The sequence below is a fragment of the Carlito syrichta genome, unplaced genomic scaffold (assembly GCF_000164805.1).
Source record: "Carlito syrichta isolate Samal-C Ts95f unplaced genomic scaffold, Tarsius_syrichta-2.0.1 Scaffold308773, whole genome shotgun sequence".
Classification (NCBI taxonomy): Eukaryota; Metazoa; Chordata; class Mammalia; order Primates; family Tarsiidae; genus Carlito; species Carlito syrichta.
In genome coordinates, this window is record NW_007252869.1 from 116525 (window position 1) to 138689 (window position 22165).

At 39.1% G+C, this 22165-nt stretch overlaps 1 protein-coding gene across 2 annotated transcripts in view; it reads right to left on the reverse strand.

Annotated features, from left to right (window-relative positions):
• Positions 1-22165, reverse strand: part of LOC103268128 (bile salt sulfotransferase-like) — an 82649-nt gene that overhangs the window by 27200 nt on the left and 33284 nt on the right. Inside the window, exon 1 of one of the 2 annotated variants that reach the window (XM_021716350.1) lies at positions 6400-6535. The exons of the other annotated variant lie outside the window; for it this stretch is intronic. Within the exon in view, the coding sequence (XP_021572025.1) occupies positions 6400-6535 (136 nt within the window). Of the gene's footprint in view, positions 1-6399; positions 6536-22165 lie in introns of those variants that run through there. 2 annotated transcript variants of the gene reach the window in all.

Sequence of the window (22165 nt, forward strand, 5' to 3'; positions counted from 1 at the left end):
CATGTTTGTGTAGGGGAATAGTACACCAATAAGGAAGTTGATTAGCTTGTATGTCTGTATGATTGTATGTTTTAGTTTTTTTGTTTGTTTTTACTTATCTGTCTTTGTCTCTTTTCATTTGTTAGTACATTTGTCTGTTTTCATGCTTCTTCTTCTCTCTTTCCACCTTCCTCTTCCCCTCATTCCCTGTTCCATTCTTTTCCTTTTGCTTACCTCATTTTGCTTTCAGGAAACAAACCTATACCCCCACTGCATGGACAGATTGCAAGGTAGTGGGAAGTGAGTTCCAGAGTATCCATAAGCTTGTCGGTGGATACTGGGATCCACAGACAGATTTTGAATCACAGCTCCTCCCTCAATTAAATCTCAATACTACAAAGAGTATAGCTCCCAACCTACAGTCCAGCTTCAGAATTGAACAAAGCCAGAGAATTCACATAAGGAAGAATAGGAGACTGAACAAACAGAAATAAAAGCAATACCATGACCCCTGAACAACAAAATTAAAGAAGATGGTTGAAAAATGAAAAAGTGGGAAGGAAAATCTACACAAAAGAAGAAAAGCCAAAAGAAGAATATAGGTCTCACACAGACCCTGGGAGGTCAGACACCGAAAAAACAGACTTCGGAATGCAAAGAATGAAGAGCCCCCAGAATGACTGGTCACATAGTACAAACCCAGACATCAAGACATTAACAGAGAGAATAAAAAGAATTGAGGAGAGACAAGAGGAAAATAGGAAGGAGTTAATAACTGAGATAACAGCAGTAAAGAATACTGTGATTGAAATAAATAACAAACTAATAAGCATGGAAAGCAGAATTAACCAAGCAGAAGAAAGAATATCAGAGCTTGAGGACCAATATATAGAACTAACCCAAACTGTCAAAAACATAGAAAAGAAACTTTAAAAGACAAAAAAAAACCTTCAAGAGATGAGTGATTACTTCAAGAGACCGATCCTGAGAGTAACTGGACTTCCTGAGGCAGAAAGAGAGACAGGGACCACCCTGGAACAAACATTCCATAAAATTATTCAAGAAAACTTCCCTAATCTCACCAGTGATGTTATCATTCAAACACAAGAGATTCAGAGAACCCCTGCAAGACAACAAATGAGAAGACCAACTCCCAGACACACAATAATTCACCTAAACAAAGTAGATATAAAAGAAAAATATTCTAAAGGAAGCAAGAAGAAAAGGTCAGACTACCTACCAGGGAGACGAATTAGAATAGCAGCAGATTTATCTACAGAAACACTTCAGGTCAGGAGAACTTGGAGCCCAGTCTTCAAAGTTCTCAAAGATAAACAATTTTAACCAAGAATAACCTACTCAGCCAAGCTAAGCTTCATCAGTGAGGGAGAATTAAAATCTTTCCCAGCATCCAATCCCTAAGAACTTATGCTGCCTCCAGACCACCTCTACAAGAAACACTTAAGTATTAAACACAGAAGAAAAGAAAAAAAGAATGACAATGTTCTTCACAAGAGTACAGGAAAAAGATTAAAAACACACATGAATCAATCAAAAATCAAAAGAAAGACAACAAACAAACAGGAACAACAATAACTCTATAAGAACTTTATGACAGGGATAAACCCTCACATTTCAATAATTAGCCTGAATGTGAATGGACTAAATGCACCAGTGAAAAGACACAGAATGGCAAAATGAATAAAATATCATGAGGCAACAATATATTGTCTCCAAAAGACTCATCTCACCAGAAAGGACACTCACAGACTCAAAGTAAGAGGATGGGAAGCAAAATTACAGGTGAATGGACCACAAAAGAAAGCAGGAGCTGCAATTTTAATTTCTGAAAAAATACCTTTTAAGTTATCAAAAATTAAAAAGGATAAAGAAGGTCACTACATAATGATAAAAGGTTCAATCCATCCACAAGAAATACTCATCCTAAACATATATGCACCCAACATAGGAGCACCAACTTTCACAAAGCAGCTTCCAGGCAAACTTAAAAAGTATATTGACTCTAACACTATCATAGCTGGGGACTTTAATATCCCACTCACAACCCTAGACAACTCATCAGGACAAAAAATCAGCAAGGAGATCTGGAACCTCAGTGTGACTCTTGACAAAATAGACTTACTTAATACCTATAGAACACTCCACCAAATATTCATTCTACTCATCACCACATGGAACATACTCTAAGATCGACCACATCCTTGGCCATAAATCAAGCATGAACAAATTTCATAAGATTGAAATTTTGCCATGCACTTTCTTAGACCACAGTGGAAGAAAAATAAAAATCAACACCAACAAGGTGCCCCGAAAACCCACAAAGACATGGACACTAAACAGCATGATGCTAAGCAACTCCTGGGTAAACATGGAAATCAAAACAGAGATTAAAAGATACCTGGAAACAAATGAAAATGAAGAAACATCTTACCAAAATCTCTGGGATGCCATGAAATCAGTAGTAAGAGGGGAATTCATATCTCTACAAATGCACAAGAAGAAAATGGAAAGATCACAAGTTAACAGCCTAACAAATCATCTAAAGAAGCTGGAAAAGCAAGACCATCCAAACCCTAACTTCAGCAGAAGAATCCAGATCACCAAAATAAAAGCTCAAACCCGGTACATAGAAGACAGATAATACACACACAAAAAAATCAATGAAACACAAAGCTGGTTCTTTGAAAAGATAAACAATATTGGTGGTCCCCTAGCTAGACAGACCAATAAAAACAAAGAAAAGGCCAAATAAGCACAATCAGAAACACAAAAGATGAAGTCACATCTGACCCAGAAGAAATACAAAATATTATCAGAGACTACTATGTACACTTATATGGAAACAAACTTGAAAACCTAAAGGAAATGGAGGACTTTCTGACACCACACAACCTCCCTAGGTTGAAACAAGAAGAAATCAAGACCCTAAATAGATGAGTAACAATCCAAGAAATTGGCTATGTTATAATAAAACTACCTACAAAAAAAAGCCCTGCACCAAATGGCTTTCCAGCAGAATTCTAAAAGACATACGAGGAGGAACTGATACCAATCCTACTGAAAGTATTCCAGGAGATTGAGAAAAATGGAACCTCCCCAAACCATTTTATGAAGCTAACATCACATTGATACCTACACCAGGTAGGACCTTTACAATGAAAACCACAAAACACTGCTCAAGGAAATCAAAGATGACACAAACAAGTGGAAAATATTCCCATCAAAGAAAGAGAGCTGCAGGCCAATATCTTTGATGAACATAGATGCTAAAATTCTCAATAAGATCCTAGCAAGCTGGATTCAACAACACATCTCAAAAATCATCCATCACAACCAAGTAGGCTTCATCCCCGGAATGCAAGGCTGGATCAACATTCGCAAGACCATAAGCATAATTAAATACATCAACAGATTTAAAAACAAAAACCACATGATTATATCATTAGATGCAGAAAAAGCTTTTGATAAAATACAGCACCCTTCTTGATAAAAAACCTTGAACATCTAGGCATAGGTGAAACATACCTCAAAATAGTAAGAGCCATCTATGAAAAATCCACCACCAGCATACTCCTAAACAGAAAAAAATTGGAACCATTTCCCCTAAAAACTGGAACAACACAAGGATGCCCACTCTCACCCCTCCTGTTCAACATAGTTTTGGAAGTTCTACCTAGAGCAATCAGAGAAGAGAAGGTGATCAGGGGTATCCAAATAGGAAAAGAGGAAATCAGTTTATCCCTCTTTTGTAGGTGACATGATTATATATCTTGAAAACCCAAGAGAATCTGTTAAAAACCTCCTTGCACTAATAAAGGACTTCAGCAAAGTCTCAGGGTATAAAATAAATGTGCAAAAGACAATCATATTTCTATACACCAGTAATAAACAAACAAAACCAAATAAAAAGCACAATTCCATTCACAATAGACACACAAAAAATGAAATATCTTGACATCTTCCTAACCAGAGATGTGAAAGACCTTTACAATGAAAACCACAAAACACTGCTCAAAGAAATCAAAGAAGACACAAACAAGTGGAAAATATTCCATGCTCATGGAATGAAAGAATCAACATTGTTAAGATGCCCAATCTACCTAAGGCAATCTATAGATTTAACGCAATACCAATTAAGTTACCAGCAACATTCTTCTCAGACGTAGAAAAAACAATACAGGAATTCATATGGAAACATAAATGACCAAAAATAGCCAAAACAATCCCCAGCAAAAAAAAAAAAAAAAGCAGGAGGTATAACACTCCCTGACTTTAAACTTTATTATAAAACTACAATAATCAAAACAGACTGGTATTGGTACAAGAACAGGCATATAGACCAATGGAATAGAATTGAGATTCCAGAAACAAAAACGCAATTTCTCAACCAACTCATCTTTGACAAAGCCTCCACCACCTCCTACTGGGGAGAGGAGAACCTATTCAGTAAATGGTGCTGGGAAAAAACTGGCTGACCACATGCAGAAAATTGAAACAGGACCCCTACATATCCCCATACACAAAATTCAGCTCTAAATGGATCAGAGACCTAAACATAAGACCTCAAACTATAAGAACCTTGGAAAATGCAGGAGACATCCTTATGAAAATTGGAACTGCAACCAATTCCTGATTAAAACCCTAAGTGCCCATGCCATAAGAGATAAGATAAACAATTGGAACCTCATTAAACTGACAAGTTTCTGCAAAGCTAAAGATAGCAGTGAGACAGCCAACAGACTGTCCATTCACAATAGACACACAAAAAATGAAATACCTTGACATCTCCCTAACCAGAGATGTGAAAGACCTTTACAATGAAAACCACAAAACACTGTTCATAATAACAAGAACATGGAACCAACTGTGTTGGCATCAAGAGAGCAGCAAGACAGCCCACAGACTGGGAAAAAGTATTTGCCAACTCCATGTCTGACAAAGGCCTAACATCAAGGATCTACAAGGAACTCAAATGTGCTGAAAAGAAAAAAAAAACAGCCCCATTACAAAGTGGGTCAAAGATATGAATAGACACTTCTCAAAAGAAGACATATGAGCAGCCAACAGATACATGAAAAAATGTTCAGCCTCACTAGTCATCAAGGAAATGCAAATTAAAACTACACTGAGATACCACCTAACTCCAATCAGAATGGCCATCGACAATAACTCAAAAAATAACAGATGCTGGAGAGGATATGGTGAAAAGGGAACACTTCTACACTGTTGGTGGGAGAGTAAACTAGTATAGTCTCTGTGGAAATCAATGTAGTGATTTCTAAAAGTTCTAAAAATCAACCTTCCATAGGACCCTGCAATCCCTCTACTGGGAATATACCCGGAAGAATTCAAATCACTCTATAAAAAAGATACCTGCACACATGTTTATCGCAGCATTGTTCACAATAACAAGAACATGGAACTAACTGTGTTGCCCATCAAAAGAGTACTGAATTTTTAAAATGTGTTACATAGACATAATGAAATATTACACAGCCATAAAGAAGAACAAAATCATAAACTTTGCAGCAACCTGGGTGGAATTGGAGTTTATAATACTGAGTAATCTTTCACAGAAACAAAGATCTGAGTATCACTTGTTCTCACTCATAAGTGGACCTTGAACAACTACCATAATACTATAAGAAAAGGATTGACAGTAGCAGGAAACTGCAGGAGGGAGGGAGTGGAAAGGTGGGATTGACAGTAGTTGATATCGGCCTGGGAAAGGGGGGGACACACCTCTTCAATAAGGGTAGCTGCAATAATGAATATTTGTATACCTAACCCTGAATTGTACCCCACAATTTTAAAATTAAAATTTAAAAAAAAGAAAAGAAAAAATCCCATTGCTCGTGACTTCTCAGGGTCATGCTGCTTCCAATGTTTTTGGCCTCAATCCTCATCCACTTTGCTATGCTCTTGCCTCCCCTTCTCCTGCCCCACTCTCATAGAAATATGATACACATCTTCAGTCTCTTGAATTTGCCAGAATCTTTTTCAATTCCTGACCATCTTCCATGATGATTCACCTATCTGAAAACATCCCTCTTCACTAAGTAATTTCACATTTATTTTTATTTTTATTGAGAGGCCATTTCTTCTGTTAGGACCTCAACTCCATCCTCTTCCAGTACCCCTGCTCACCAAAAAAAAAAAAAGGCTTAATCTGCCTTAAAATTCACTCCTATGCATTATCCTAATATCTTAGATTATCTCCATGAACTTTGTAATTCCCTGACTAAATCTTTTTCTCTGAACACAAATGGTATTAGGCATTTCTCCATTCTTGGCAAAGCATTGTATGTTGTCTGTCATCTAGAGCTCTGTCAAATCTCCTACTGAATCAGTGAGGAACACAACCACAGCATTTCTTAGTTTATTATTCTATCTCCTTACCTGATTTGGGGTAAGTCACTGTTACCACATCTTCATCCTTTACCACAAACTCATCACGTAATTTTTTAAGGATTTCAACTTTGAAACCCAAATTAGGGAAAGGTATCCCTGCAAACCACAAGAAGTCATTCGACATGACAATGAGCTCTTTGTGCCTTGGTGTTAGGGTTTCAACTGCAGCCACCAGTGAAGATCGTGACAGCTGAGGAAAGATCAGATTTCATAACGAAAATAAAATAATCATTAACCTCTTCCCAGTCTGTTATCTGTTTGTTGTGAAGTCTACTGGCTGATAAAGAGAATTCAATATTGCAATGGACAGTCAAAAGAGTGATGATATTGAGCAACTGTGAACACATTCAGAGAACATTCTATGGGTAATCTGAGTTTGCATATATGGGAGTGAACTGGAAATTCAATAACAAACACAAGGACATATAAATAAATGTGTGCATATTTAAACAAATATTTTTAATTTTTAATTTTAGAGCAGTTTCAGAATACTAAGAGTTTCCAGTTCTCACACTTTTCTTATTTATTTTTATTTGTATTTTTTTACGTGCCTTGACAGTATTCAGGAGTACTGCTCAGGTATCTTATGCAATGTCTTTCCACAGGGATTTATTGAATGATTTTTCTCTTCCAATAAAAGATGTCATGAGTTTTGGAGAGGAAGATCATAAAGGTAGAATACCATCATTATCACATCATGTCAAGGATACTTACTATCTACATGGCCAATCATTAATGATGTTAACCTTGGTCATCAGAGATCATGTTCTTTAGATTTTTCTACTGTAGTTTTACTTTCCCCCTTCTTCTTTTTCAATGTGGGCATATTTTCAACATAAACTCTAGACCTGATTACATTGATGAAATCACTTTATATAAACCCCAATCAAGGGATTTCTACAAAATAATTACCTATATTCAGCTGTCAAATTGTTATGAAAAACAAAGAAAAACTGAGTACATGTTCCAGGTTAAAGAAACATGCTAACTAAGGATAATTTGAATCCTGGACCACACATACACATATATACTATAATTATATTATTGGGACAGTTGGTTACATTTGAATATGCAGCATGGATTTAGATAATGATACTGTATCACTGTTAGAGTCCCTGATTCCTATAATTGACTCTGCTTATATAGAATACATCCTTGTTCTTAGAACAAACACATCCAAGTTGTAAGGAATACAAAAAAAAAGTCTATAACTTATTTTCAAATGGGTAGGGAAAGAATTAATACATATATGAGAAAGAATGAGTGAGAGATGACCTAGTAAATGTTGCAAAATCTTACCATCGGTTAATCTGTGTGACCCACATACAAGAATCTTTCTGTGTGTGTGCACATGTGCATGCGCACACGTGTGCACATGTGTTTTGCAAGACTTCTCCAAATTTGAAGATATTTCAATATAAAAGTAAAAAATGTACAAGTGAAGTTTGGTACCCCACATCTTTAAAATAAAAAAAGACGCTGCCAAAAAAAAGATTTTTGAAAAGAGGGAAAATGAGGGGAAAAAAACACAGTAATAATGAAATAATAATGTTGAATAATTTGAATAAATAAAGTCAGAGGTAAAAAAAAAAAGTAAATAATGGATATACTATAACAATGATGAGCTAGAAGTGAGCTAGGCAGGCTAGCTAGCTCACACATGGGGTGGGAGGAATGGAGAATGACAGTAAGTCCCCTACATACAAATGAGTTCTCTTCTAAGAATGTATTCATAAGTCCAATATGTTCCTAAGTCCAACAGAGTTAGACTATGTCCCCAACTAACACAATCAGCTATATAGTGCTGTTCTATAATAGGTTTTAATACTTTTATTTTTAATACACTTGCTTCCAGACATCCTGGGCTTGAAATAAAGATACTGTACTACCATATTTTGTTCAGTACTGCACAATAGAGTACACAAAAGCACAGCCACTTGTGGAGGATGCACACACGTGACAATGTACACCAAACACATGAATGCATGTTCACATCTTTGAAATTTCACTACTTTAAGGTTTGAATGTAGGAAACTTACTGTACTGAGCTGGAGGTTAAGAGGTTAACAATTTCCTGTGATTTGTAACTACTATGAAACTGATACAGACTTTCTGTGGCTTGAAACTGACCCAAACGTCCTACAGCTTGTAACTGACATGAAACTAACACCAAAAAAAAAAAAACTAGATAAAAGCCAGCACTCCCTATCCCCCATTATCTTGTAGATTGCCCATACTACACTGTCGGTGACCTGCACTGACCAAGGGGGGGTTAGGACCTCACCGGTGAATCAGAACGGAGAGAAGAAACCACACGGAGGCAGCTCTTCTGGGAACAGTCTGGCCAAGACTGAAGCCAATTTTATTCAAACTTTTTCCAACTTATATACCATTTTCTATAATCTCCAGCAGTGTGACAATTACTTGCTGGGGGCGTACAAGTTCATTGATGTGTAACACGCTTTACAAATCATGTACCATCACAAGACTTTCAAGTTCCCAGTGAACAATTACAATTCCATGATGTATGAATCACAGGTGCACAATTTCAATACAGATTGTTCAAAATGTTTTCCACAATGTTCAATAAATCATTCATATTATACTCTAAGTTCTAAACCCTGATTAAAAAACTTTCCAAGTTAACTCTACGTTCAATCCAATTTTACTAACTTTTAATATTTTTGACGATTAATATTATTAACTTAACACTATACTATAATCTATAAGTTTACTTAAATGACTTAATTTTATTACCTTAATTTTATACTATTTATTTTTATAATTCTTATAACCTACTACATTTCTATACTGCCCTATGATTGCATATTAATTACCTATGAACTTATCCTTAACCTAAAATTTTATCACAACTTCTATAAATTTCAAATATCTAAACTATTGTCTTTTATACTTCATTAATTACTTATCTTATAATATCATGTCTAAATTCTAATACAACTATTATCCTACTATAATCTATTACAAACCTTATCATTAGTACTAATAAGTATAAAAATTATGAACTTACTCTATGTTCAATAAAACTTAATTCAATGACATTTTAACCTAAAACCTAAATCTGATTGCCTATCACGTGGAAACTACCTATGTCTCAAAACCTGCCATGCCACTTAAAACAATGAACTGCACAGTTGCCATGACGACAGCCGGGGACTGAAGCAAGCTGAAAGTTACTGCACGTACAAAAACCAAGAACATTCTGCTTGACCAAAGGCAACATAATACAACTATTATCACAGTTATAACGTCTAATCATAACCCCAAGTGAAACTACATACTGGAACAAAAGCTAATCAATCAGTTTACCAGGAAATAACAGCTAAAAATCTTAAGAAGAAAAACAGTTTAGAAAGAAAAAGAGATATAAAATAATTCTGCTGTGCATTTTTCATAGGATATAATAAGATTTTATTTTAGACTGTCACTTCCTAATATTGAAAATTCTGTTGTCTTATAATACACTGGTTACTATTCATATGTACACACTTGATGTTATATCCTTGTCTCAGAGGCGACCTTCTGAATAGGCCTTCATAGGCCTCACCTGTGTGGTTACAGATGTTGGCTCCCAACACTACACTCTCACTACCTCTCCTGAGTGTGTACTTTCGATTCAAATTGAAGTTCCTTCCTTTACTTTCTGTCACTTGTCCTTGAATTCTTTTCTGAGACAGAGTCAAGAGCCTGGTCCTGGGTATAAGCTGAGGGTCACACCTCTTGGGAGGAGACTTCCAACTCCCTAAGGAGTCAGCAACAGCAGCATGCTGGGCCTAGTTGGGGAACACTCTTTCTCACTGAGGTGATCTTTCCCAAACCTGCCAGCATCATTACAGGCAGAGGATCACATATCTTGGATAAAGACTTTCAACTCCCCAAGGAGTCAGCTGTGACCATTTGCTGGACCTAACTGGGGGATGCTGTCTTTCACTGAGATGATCCTCAAGTCCACCATCATCATCTTTGTGGTGAGCTAGCCAGGAGACTGTTCACAAAGATACCCATCATAGGATAGATTGGTGACCCCTGCTTTTCTGTCTTTCTTGCATTCATTTTCATGGCTGCCCAAGAACGTTTAGATCAAACTCCCTTCAGTCTGGAATTACTAGTTTCCTATGGCCAGACTCCCAGCTCACTCTAACAAGGGATTTACAGAAGTGGGATGACTTGTGCCTATATTGAGTAAATCAAGAGATTTCCAGATTTCCTCTGACAGGGAACTTGTGGAGGCAGCTAGAGAATCGCCTAGCCATGTAGTGGCTAAGCTCTTGGACATCAGACTTTTGTTTCACCACAGGTGACCTCATTCTCCCATTTCTCCATTCCTCTTTGGAAAGCAGCTATTTATTTTTCCTTTTGCAACACATTTTGGCAGTCTTTTCCCTGCTCTGTGCTCTTGTTTATCTTTAATTATGATGAGGCAAGACACTGGAATAGGGTATGCTGTGCATGTGGAGACCCAAACCATCAGGCCCCCCACCGCGGCTTTTGAATAGAGTTGGAAGCAGTCGCATATTGAGACAGTTTATAAACTGCTCTGATTCACTCCTTGGTTTAATCTGTCATCTCTGACAGCATCAGTCTACTACTTTTATTGTTTTTCCTTCAATTCTTACTGATACCCCTGTCCACACGAATATTGTAACCATATTGCTCTATTTATGGAAATCTCCCAACTCCTACAAACTTTTTCTTAACTTTTTTGACACCTCTCACGAGTACCAACCTAACCCAACCCACTAGTTTCCAATTGAAAGCTCAGATCTACACAAACTAAAGGGACAAGGTCACAGAAACAACTGTAAAGTTTGGAGAGGCCCAGAAGATGTGTCATGTAGAGTCTTGTTTAAGGCCCCCCATGAGTAAGGCCCCTACAGGACTCAATTCCATTCTCATTGGAGGGTTACTCACTCCCAAATGCCATGGCTCCTCTCCTTGGGGTAAGCAGTTAATCATGTGGTTTAACAACACCCAGCCCCATTATGTCTGCACACTCTCCAGATATACGTTTTTACGTGGCACTAAAGACAATACAACTTACAAAGGAAGTCCTTCCTCAACTTTCCAAATGCCCCTTAGGGCCAATGAATACTCCTGTATTGACAAGACAAAAGTCCAAGGCAAATGCACAGTAGGGTTCATGGGGCCAAAAGGAATAGGTGTTACCCTCTATACCATTACTCATCAATGAAGCAAAAGAACAATTAGACTTATCCTATCAGGAATGAGTTCAGCTATAGAATTGGCAGTTCCTTGAATGGTTTTATATGCCATGAGTCAACCTTAAGAAACCTAACCCAAACCACAGATGTTTAAGCCCTCAAATGAGCCAAGCATTAAATAATACCTGAGAATCTCTAGACTCTTTGGTAAATGTAGTCCTTGACAATAGGTTGCCCTTAGATTTTCTATTGGCAGAGCAAGGTGGTGTCTGTGCTGTTATTAATAAAACTTGCCATACTTACATTAAAAATTCTGGACAAGCTGGAATTTACATAAAAATATGAACAGCTACTTTGTTGCATATATTGCTTATATTTGTGGGCATATATTGCTATAATTCTAGAAATACTTATTATGGGGTTTTGCTCCCATTAACCCAAAGAGTTATTATATTGAGCAACATTAAGAAAAGTAAAATTTTCACATTGAAAGCAATTGCTTGTAAATGTGCCTGGTGGGGCACAAGTAAAAATGAGAACAAGTACAACAAAGGATATCCAGATGACCAGCTCCAAAGCATTGACCCTAATTACATCTGGTCAGCTATCAAAAATGCCTTCCTAAGTGTCACCTGGTCTTTACCATATCTAGGCCCATTAGCAGCCATTCTACTGCTTCTCATCTTTGGCCCATGCATACTTAACTTGCTTGTCAAGTCTGTGCCTTCTAAGTACAATAGTTCCATGTCAGGATGATGGCCATGCAAGTATTTCAGTCATCCCAGACTCAGATTCATTTTCTGAGACCCCCATCCCTATAGAATCCTTAGATCGGATAGCTGGAGGTTTCCATGCCCCATGTAGGCAAGGATAACACCCATAAATCAGCATGAAGCAGTTACAGAAGACAGACCTTCATCCCTCAACACCCTTTACAAATAAAGGGCCTGAAATCTCTGAGTGAGGAAATGAAGCAAGTTAGCTAGTTTATGCATGAGGGAGGGGGTTAGGGGAATGGAGAATTACTGAGTCAGAGGCTAAGATATTAAAAACTGTCTGTGATTTGTAACTAGTAGGAAACTGACATAAACTCCCTATGGCTTATTACTGACATGGAATTGGCACAGAAGAAAACAAAAACAGGCTAAAAGTCAGCACTCCCTACCTTCCAGTGCATCTCCCTCCTGGAGATCACCTACACTCCCCTCTTTCAAGTGTGTATTTTTGGTTCAAATTAAAGCTCCTCCATCTACTTTCCGTCACTCATCTTTGAATGTTTCTCCTGTGAAGGAATCAAGAGCCTGTTCCTGGGTATTAGTTGAGCATCACACCTTTTAGGTAGACACTTCCAACTTCTCCACCCTACAAAGACTTTTTCTTAATGGTGAGCACTCTGCCTCCTCACCAGGGCATACTTGCAGGTAGTTGCTACACCCACTTATCTGGATTAGGGGCCTGAACTTTCCCTCCATCCCTGATTAAAGACCCTGGTACAACAGTGTACTCTGTGTTCCACATCCAGACATATCCCCAGATTTACAGTGCACCTGCTCCTCAGAATGGAACATTGACCCTCCATACCCTTTCTATGCAAAGAATCTGATGCAGTGGTATTCCCTCTGCATCACATCTGGGCATAACCCCAGACACAAGACCACAGTCCAAGAATCTAAACCACCAATCTTCCTGTGAAAAGACCTTTCTGGAGCAATAATCTCTCTGCACACTCCCCAGGCATTTCACCAGGCCTGTGTACACCTCCCTTGGAATAGAAGCTTGGGTAGCTCTCTGCTCCCTGAAAATAACTTGTTACAGCAGCAATTTAGCCACTCTTCACTGGGGTATGCTCCTAAGCATCTAACACACCTGGCCACCTGGAATAGGAGCATGAGTCATCCCTCATCCCAAGGGTAGAGTTCTTGGTGCTGTGGAGCTTTCTCTGCTCAATGCCTAGACATATCCCCAGGAAACTGGAGCTCTCATACTTCTAGAATAGGAGTTTAGATCACCTTCCTTTTCTGAGCAGAGAACTTGGGACAGTGGAGGCCCCCCAACACCAAGCTGAGACACAGCTCTGGGCACTCAGAGGTCACACACAAAAGAGTTGCCTTGGAGCTAGTGCTTGTGCCTGTCATCAGTGGATTTGTAGGGGGGTTGCCCCAGTCTTACCCTATCTTGGGTCCCCCAACTTGGAAGATAAACTGGAAACTCAGACCACTGCACATTCTGCAGATAAGCTCACTGCCTAAGACAACGGAGAGATTCTCCCAGCAAACAAGATTAAAGTAAATATCTACCCATGTTGGCAGTAGCCAGATCTTACCCATAGGCTCCACCTGCTGGTCTGGAGGTTGAATGGCACAACACAACAAGTCATCAGCTGACAGTGCACACCACTGAGAAACAAAATAAGCTTTCCAAGACACTTGCCATCCCAGCCACAGAAGAGGCAGTAAGTCAGCCCACACCATAAGTACATCACTACTACAACAAACATTTGGGAAAGCCTACATATGCAGTATATCTTCAAAAAGATAAACAAAATTGACAGACTACTAGCTAGATGAACCAATAAAAAAAAAGACTCAAATACAATGAGAAATGACAGAGGTGGCATAACAACCAGTACCACAAAAATGGAAAAGATCATCAGAGACTACTAAACACCTCTATGACAACAAAGTGGAAAACCTAAAGGAAATGCATAAATTTCTAGAAACATACAACCTCCAAGACTAAACCAGGAAGAAATAGAAAGTCTGAATAGGCCAATAACAATCAATAAAATTGAATCAGTACTAAATTTTTTTTATTAAAAACTCAAGGCCAGATGGATTCAGTCAAATATTATTAGATGTACAAAAACAGCTGGTACCAATCTTTTTGAAACTATGCCTGAAAAAAATCTAGGAGTAAAGACTCCTCCCTAACTCATTCTGTGAAAATAGTATCACGCTGATACTAAAATCAGGCAAGGACACAACAAAAAAGAAAAAGTACAGGCCAATATCCTTGATTAATATAGATGCAAAAATTCTCAACAAAATACTAGCAAACTGAATTAAACAGCATATGAAAAAATAATTCTTTACAACCAAGTGGTGGTTTTATTATAATGATGCAAGGATGGTTCAATATCCACAAATCAATAAATATAATTCATCAAATAAACAGAAGTAAAAACAAAGACCATATGACTCTCTCAATGGATGCAGAAAAAACATTCAATAAAATCCAACATAATTTCATGATAAAAACCCTCAACAAACTAGGCATTGAAGGAACATATCTCAAAATAATAAAAGTCATATATGGCAAGCCAATATTACACTTAATGGGGAGAAGCCTAAAATATTCTCCCTTAGAACTGGAACAAGTCAAGGAGGTGCACTCTCACCAGCCCTATTCAATATCCTACTGGAAGTCCTAGCAAGAGCAATATTGCAAGAGAAAGAAATAAAAGGCATTCAAATTGACAAGGAGGTAGTCAAACTGCCCCTGTTCACTGGTAACATGATTGTATACCTAGAAAACCCTAAATACTACTCCAAAAGACTTCTAGACCTGATAAACTACTTCAGTAAAACCTCAGGATATAAAATCAGTGTACAAAGATTAGTAGTACTTCTATACACCAATAATGTTCAAGCCAAGAACCAAAGCAAGAGTTCAATCCCATTTACAATAGCCACAAAAAATAAAGTACCTAAGAATACATCCAACCAAGAAGCTGAAAGACTTTTACAAAGAAAAAATTACAAAACACTGAGGAAGGAAATAATAGACACAAATAAATGAAAGAAATCCCATGCTCAGGAATCAAAAAATTCAATATTGCTAAAATGACCTATTACCCAAAACAATCTACAAATTCAGTGAAATACCTATCAAAATATCAACATTATTTTTCATAAGACTAGAACAATTCTGTTTCTGGTGAGGACTCTTCCCCTGCTTTCTCACTGTCCTTATGAAACCTTTTCTCTGTGTGCATGGAGAGAAAGAGGGGGAGAGAGGAAGAGAAGGAAAGAAAGAGAGCAGGGGAAGGGAGAGAGAGAGAGAGAGAGAGGATCTGGTGTCTCAGTCTTTGTTCTTAAAGACATCATTCCTATGGGATTAAGGCCCCATCTTTAATATCCCACTTAACATTTATTACCTATTTATAGATTCTGTCTCAAAATTGAGTCACATTGGGGGTTAAGGCTTCAACATATGAAACATGAATTTTGGGAGGACACAGTTAAGTCTATAACACCAAGATTTATCTCTGCAAAATGAGATTGTTGATCTCAGCCTTGTTTACAACACTGGAAAAATCTGAGGTCATGGCAAGAATTAACATAAAAAGTAAAGATGAAACGTACAAGATGAAGTCAACTAAAGAAGTAGAGATGTCTCCATTCACCAAGAGTGAGCCATATGTTCATGTAGGACATGAAACAAGTGGGACATGGAGTAAGAATAACTCTCATCTATTGCTGGTGGAAATAAAAAATGATACAGCCATTTTGAAAGAATGTTTAGCAGTTTCTCACAAAACTGAACATAGTGAATACCATATTACCTAGTAACTGAGTCCCTTGGTGTTTACCAAAGGAGTTGAAAACTTCCATCCACACAATCACCCATACATGGATATGTATATAGCAGCTGTATTCATAATGGCTAAAAAGTGGTAGCAAACAAGATGTCCTTCAGTAGGTAAATGGGTAACTGTGGCACATCTAGACAATGGAATATTATTCACTGATAAAAAGAAAGGAGCAGAGTTCCAGTAAGATGGTGATGGCATGGGTGGAACTGTGAGATTCTCCGAAAGTGAGTTCCCAAAAAGACTCTTACTTTCCTTCCCCCACCCTCCTGCCCACTGCCAGCTGCACCAGTCCGAGGCCCAGAGACCCTTGGTCCCATGCATGGTCAGCTATTGTGGCCCCCTGGCTGCTGCTGCTCCACCATAGATGGCCCTGCACCCCAGCCACACAGAGATCCCAGTTCCCTCCCCAGCTGTAACATCTCACCCTACAGAGGCCCTTGGATACTACCTTGTAAAGATCTGGGCTCCCTTGCTGGCTACACTGATCTGCCCGGCACCCAGTCACTGCCAGTTCCCTCCCTGACTGGGTTCCCAGCCCAGCAACCCGGTGCTCACTCCTCAGAGTTCCAGCTCCCTGCCCTGGGTTCTGGGCCCCCACCCAGCCCTATTTCAAGCCGTCATCACCCAGGGAGGATCTAGGTGCTGCCCCTCAGAGATACCAGCTCCACTCCTGGCTGAAGTGCCCTGTGCAGGACCCAAAGCTGCTATCGCTGGTCACCACCTCCCCTTCAGAGCTCCAGTCCCGCTCTTGCTCTGGTTGAGGCACCCAGTGTGGGACCCCATGGTTGTGTAGGGAACAGTATATCTTAAGAGGGGCTGACAGCCACTCTCAGCTCTCAGCTCCAGAAGAGGGAAGTCTCAGCTCCCTTCTCTACCCCAGGCTGCTGGTGACACACCAGATCCAGCGCCCAGCTGTGCCGCTGAGACCCGGTGCCTGACACGCCACCACAGCCCATCATAGTGGATTGCCCATGAACCCAGATAAGCAGAGAGAAAGGACAGGTGGAGACAAAGCATACACGAAAGAAAAGCTGCCCACCTTGGCCATTTTTCAGGCAGAGATTTGCATTGCCTGGCCCACCTATGAGCAGCCTCCACCTTGATTTCTAAGGTAACGTCGCTAAACAGGAGACTAAAGCCCCTCCCCTACACTGAATCAGATACAGGCAACTCAGTCATTGCAGACCTCTCATGTAGCAAGCCTGCAATGAAAGCAAAGGGGAGAGACTAGAGATCAGAACTTAAGAGACTTTAGACACTCAGGAAGCATCCCAGAGCTAGTCTAGTTTCTTATTTTGACTTTTGATTTTATTGTTTTGACTGTTTTGCTCACTTTTGTTTGCTTTCTTATTTAGACTACCTGTTTGTGTTGGGAAAAAATGCATCAAAAGACATGATTTTTTTTTTTTGAGTTGGAGTCTCACTCTGTCACCCAGACTGGAGTGCAGTGGCCACTTCCAGCCACCACAGCCTCGACCTGCTGGGCTCCGGCAATCCTTCTGCCTCAGCCTTCCAAGTAGCCGGAATTACAGGCACGTGCTACCACGCCCGGCTGATTTTTTGATTTATTGTAGAGATAAGGTCTTGCTGCCCAGGCGGGTCTTGAACCCACAGGCTCAGGCAATTCACTTACTTCAGCCTCCCAAAGGCATGGGATTACAGGTTGAGCCACCAAGCCCAGCTAAAAGGCATGATTTTATTGGACTGTCTTTGTGTGATTACCAGTATGCTTAGGAAATTTTGTTTGTGTGTCTGTTTTTCACTCTTTTCTGGCCTTGTGTCTCTCTTTCACCCATTAGTTGGTATGTATGTCTGTTTTCCCTCTCACGCTTCTCTCTTTCTAACGTCCTCTTGACTCAACCTTCTTCCATTATTTTCCTTTTTCATACCACCTTTTGTTCCAGGGAGCAAACCCACATCCCGTTGCATGGACAGATTGTAAGGCAGTGGGAAATAGGTTCCAGTGTACCCATACACCTGTTGGTGGCCACTGGGATCAGCAGATAGATTCTGAATCACAGCTTCCCCCTCATTAAACCTCAAAACTGCAAAAAGTACAGGCCCCAAACCATAGTCCAGTCTCAAAAGTGAACAAAGCCAGGGGACCCTCATGAGGAAGAACAGGAGATTGAACAAAAGACAAAAAAGCAACCCCACCTCCCCTGAAAACCAGAATTAAAGAAGGGGAGGGAAAGGGGGAGAGAGAGAATAATCTACACAAATGAAGAAAAACCAAAAGAAGAATATGGGTCTCTCCCAGACCCCTGGGAGGGCAGACACTGAGAAAACTGACTTCAGAATGCAAACAATGAAGAGCCCCCAGAATGACAGATCTCAAACTACAATCCTAGATATCAAGACAGTAATAGAGAGATTAAAAAGAATTCAGAAGAAACTAGAAAGGAGTTGATAACTGAGATAACAGTAGTAAAGTATACTGCGAATGAAATAAATAAAAAACTAATAAGCATGGAAAGCAGAATTTTTTTTTTTTTTTTGAGTTGGAGTCTCACTCTGTCGCCCAGACTGGAGTGCAGTGGCTGCTCCCGGCCACCGCAGCCTCGACCTGCTGGGCTCCGGCGATCCTTCCACCTCAGCCTTCCAAGTAGCCGGAATTACAGGCATGCACTACCACGCCCAGCTGATTATTTGATTTATTGTAGAGATGTGATCTCGCTGCCCAGGCGGGGCTCGAACCCACGGGCTCAGGCAATCCACTCACCTCAGCCTCCCAAAGGCGCAGGATTAGGAAAGCAGAATTAGCAAAGCAGAAAAAAGAGTCTCAGAGCTTGAGGACCAAAATATAGAACTAACCCAAACTGTTGAAAACATAGAAAAGAAACTTAAAAAGACAGAAAAAAACCCTTCAAGAGATGAATGATTACTTCAAGAGTACAAATTTAAGAGTAATTGGACTTCCTGAAACAGAAAGAGAAACAGAGGCCACCTTGGAACAAACATTCCATGAGATTATTGAAGAAGACTTCCCTCATCTCATCAGTGATGCAAAAATTCAAATACAAGAGATTCAGACAACCCCTGCAAGACAACAAATGAGAAGACCAACTCCCAGACACATAATAATTCACCTAAACAAACTAGCTATAAAAGAAAAAATCCTAAAGGCAGCAAGAGAAAAAGGCCAGATCACCTACCATGGAAGACCAATTAGAATAGCAGCAGATTTATCTACAGAAACCCTGCAGGCTAGGAAAGCTTGGGACGCTATCTTCAAAGTTCTAAAAGATAAACAATTTCAACCAAGAATAACCTACCCAGCCAAGTTCAGCTTCATCAGCAAGGGAGAATTAAAATCTTTCCCAGATATCCAATCCCTAAGAATTTACGCTGCCACCAGACCACCTCTACAAGAAACATTTAAGAAAGTATATAAACACAGAAGAAGAGGAAAAAAGAAAAACAACGTTCTTCACAAGAGTACAGGAAAAAGAGTAAAACACACGAACCAATCCCAAAACCAAAAGAAAGACAACAAACAAAGAGGAACAACACCAACTCTATAAGAGCTTGATGATAGGAATAAACTCTCACATTTCAATAATTATCCTGAATGTGAATGAACTAAATGCACCACTGAAAAGACATAGAATGGCAAAATGAATAAAACATCACCAGGCAACAATATATTGCCTTTGAGAGACCCATCTCACTAGAAAGGACACACACAGACTCAAAGTAAGAGAATGAAAAACAAATTTTCAGGCAAATGAAGCACAAAAGAAAGGAGGAGTCATGATCCTAATTTCAGACAAAATACATTTAAGCTATCAAAAATTTAAAAAGATACAGAAGGTCACTACATAATGATAAAAGGTTTACTCCATCAACAAGAAATATCTATCCTAAACATATATGCGGCCAAAATAGGAGCGCCAACTTTCATATAGAAGCTTCTAGGAAAACTCAAGAAAGATATTGCTGGGGACTTTAATACCCCACTCACAACCCTAGACAGATCATCAGGACAAAAAATCAGCAATGAGATACGGAACCATAATGTGACTCTTGACCAAATGGACTTAACTGATACCTACAGAACACTCCACCTAACGACCACAGAATATACATACTACTCATCACCACATGGAATGTACTCTAAGATCGACCACATACTTGGCCATAAATCAAGCATAAACAAATTTCAGAAGATCGAAATTTTGTCATGTACCTTCTCGGACCACAGTGGAATAAAAATAAACATCAACACAAACAAGGTTGCCCCAAAACCCACAAAGACATGGACACTAAACAGCATGAGGCTAAACAACTCCTGAGTCAATGATGAAATCAAAACAGAGATTAAAAGATACCTGGAAACAAAGGAAAATGAAGAAACACCTTACCAAAATCTCTGGGACGCCATGAAAGCTGTAGTAAGAGGGGAATTCATATCTCTACAAACGCACATAAAGGAAATGAAAGGATCACAAATTTACAGCCTAACAAGTCACCTTAGGAAGCTGGGAAAGCAAGACCACCAAAACCCTAATTTCAGCAGAAGAATCCAGATCACCAAAATAAAAACTCAAATCCAGGACATCGAAGACAAAAGATAATACAAAAAAAATCAATGAAACAAAAAGCTCCTTCTTTGAAAGGATAAACAAGATTGATCATCCCTAGCTAGACTGACCAAGAAAAAAAGAGAAAAAGCCCAGATAAATACAATCAGAAACACAAAAGATGAAGTCACATCTAACCCTGAAGAAATACAAAAGATCACTAGAGACTATTATGTACACTTGCATGGAAACAAACTTGAAAACCTTAAAGAAATGGAAGATATCACACAACCTGTGATATCACACCTTTGTGATATCACACAACCTGTCTAGGTTGAAACAAGAAGAAATCGAGACCCTAAATAGACTAATAACAATCAAGGAAATTGACTATGTAATAAGAAAACTACCTACAAAAAAAAGCCCTGGACCAGATGGCTTTCCAGCAGAATTCTATAAGACATTTAAGGAGGAGCTGACACCAATCCTACTGAAAGTATTCCAGGCAGTTGAGAAAGATAGAACCCTCCCCAAATCATTTTATGAAGCTAACATCACATTGATACCCAAGCCAGAACTACAGGCCAATATCCTTGATGCACACAGATGCCAAAATTCTCAACAAGATCCTAGCAAACCAGATTCAACAACACATCTCAAAAATCATCCATCACGACCAAGTAGGCTTCATCCCTGGTACACAAGCCTGGTTCAACATTCACAAGACAATAAATGTAATTAAATACATCAACAGACATCAGAACAAAAACCACATGATTATATCATTAAATGCAGAAAAAGCTTTTGACAAATCCAGCACCCCTTCTTGATAAAAACCCTTGAACATCTAGGCAAACATGGAACATACCTCAAAATAGTAAAAGCCATTGATGGGAAATCCACAGCTAGCATACTCCTAAACAGACAAAAATTGGAACCATTTCCCCTGAAAACTGGAACAAGACAAGGATGCCCACTCTCTCCCCTCCTGTTCAATATAGTATTGGAAGTCCTGGCTAGAGCTATCAGAAAAGAGAAGGTGATCAGCAGTATCCAAATAGGAAAAGAGGAAGTCAAGTTATCTCTCTTTGCAGATAACATGATTGTGTTCCTTGAAAACCCAAGAGAATCTGTCAAAAGCCTCCTTGCACTGATAAAGGACTTTGGCAAAGTCTTAGGGTATAAAATAAATGCGCAAAAGACAATCGCATTTCTTTACACCAATAATAAACAAACAGAAACCCAAATAAAAAGCACAATCCCAGCCAGGCTCCGTGGCTCAGCCTGTAATCCCACACCTTTGGGAGGCTGAGGCAAGTGGATTGCCTAAGCCCATGGGTTCGAGACCCAGCTGGGCAGCGAGACCTCATCTCTACAATAAATCAAAAAAAAAACAGCTGGGCGTAGTAGCGCATGCCTGTAATTCCGGCTACTTGGAAGGCTGAGGCGGAAGG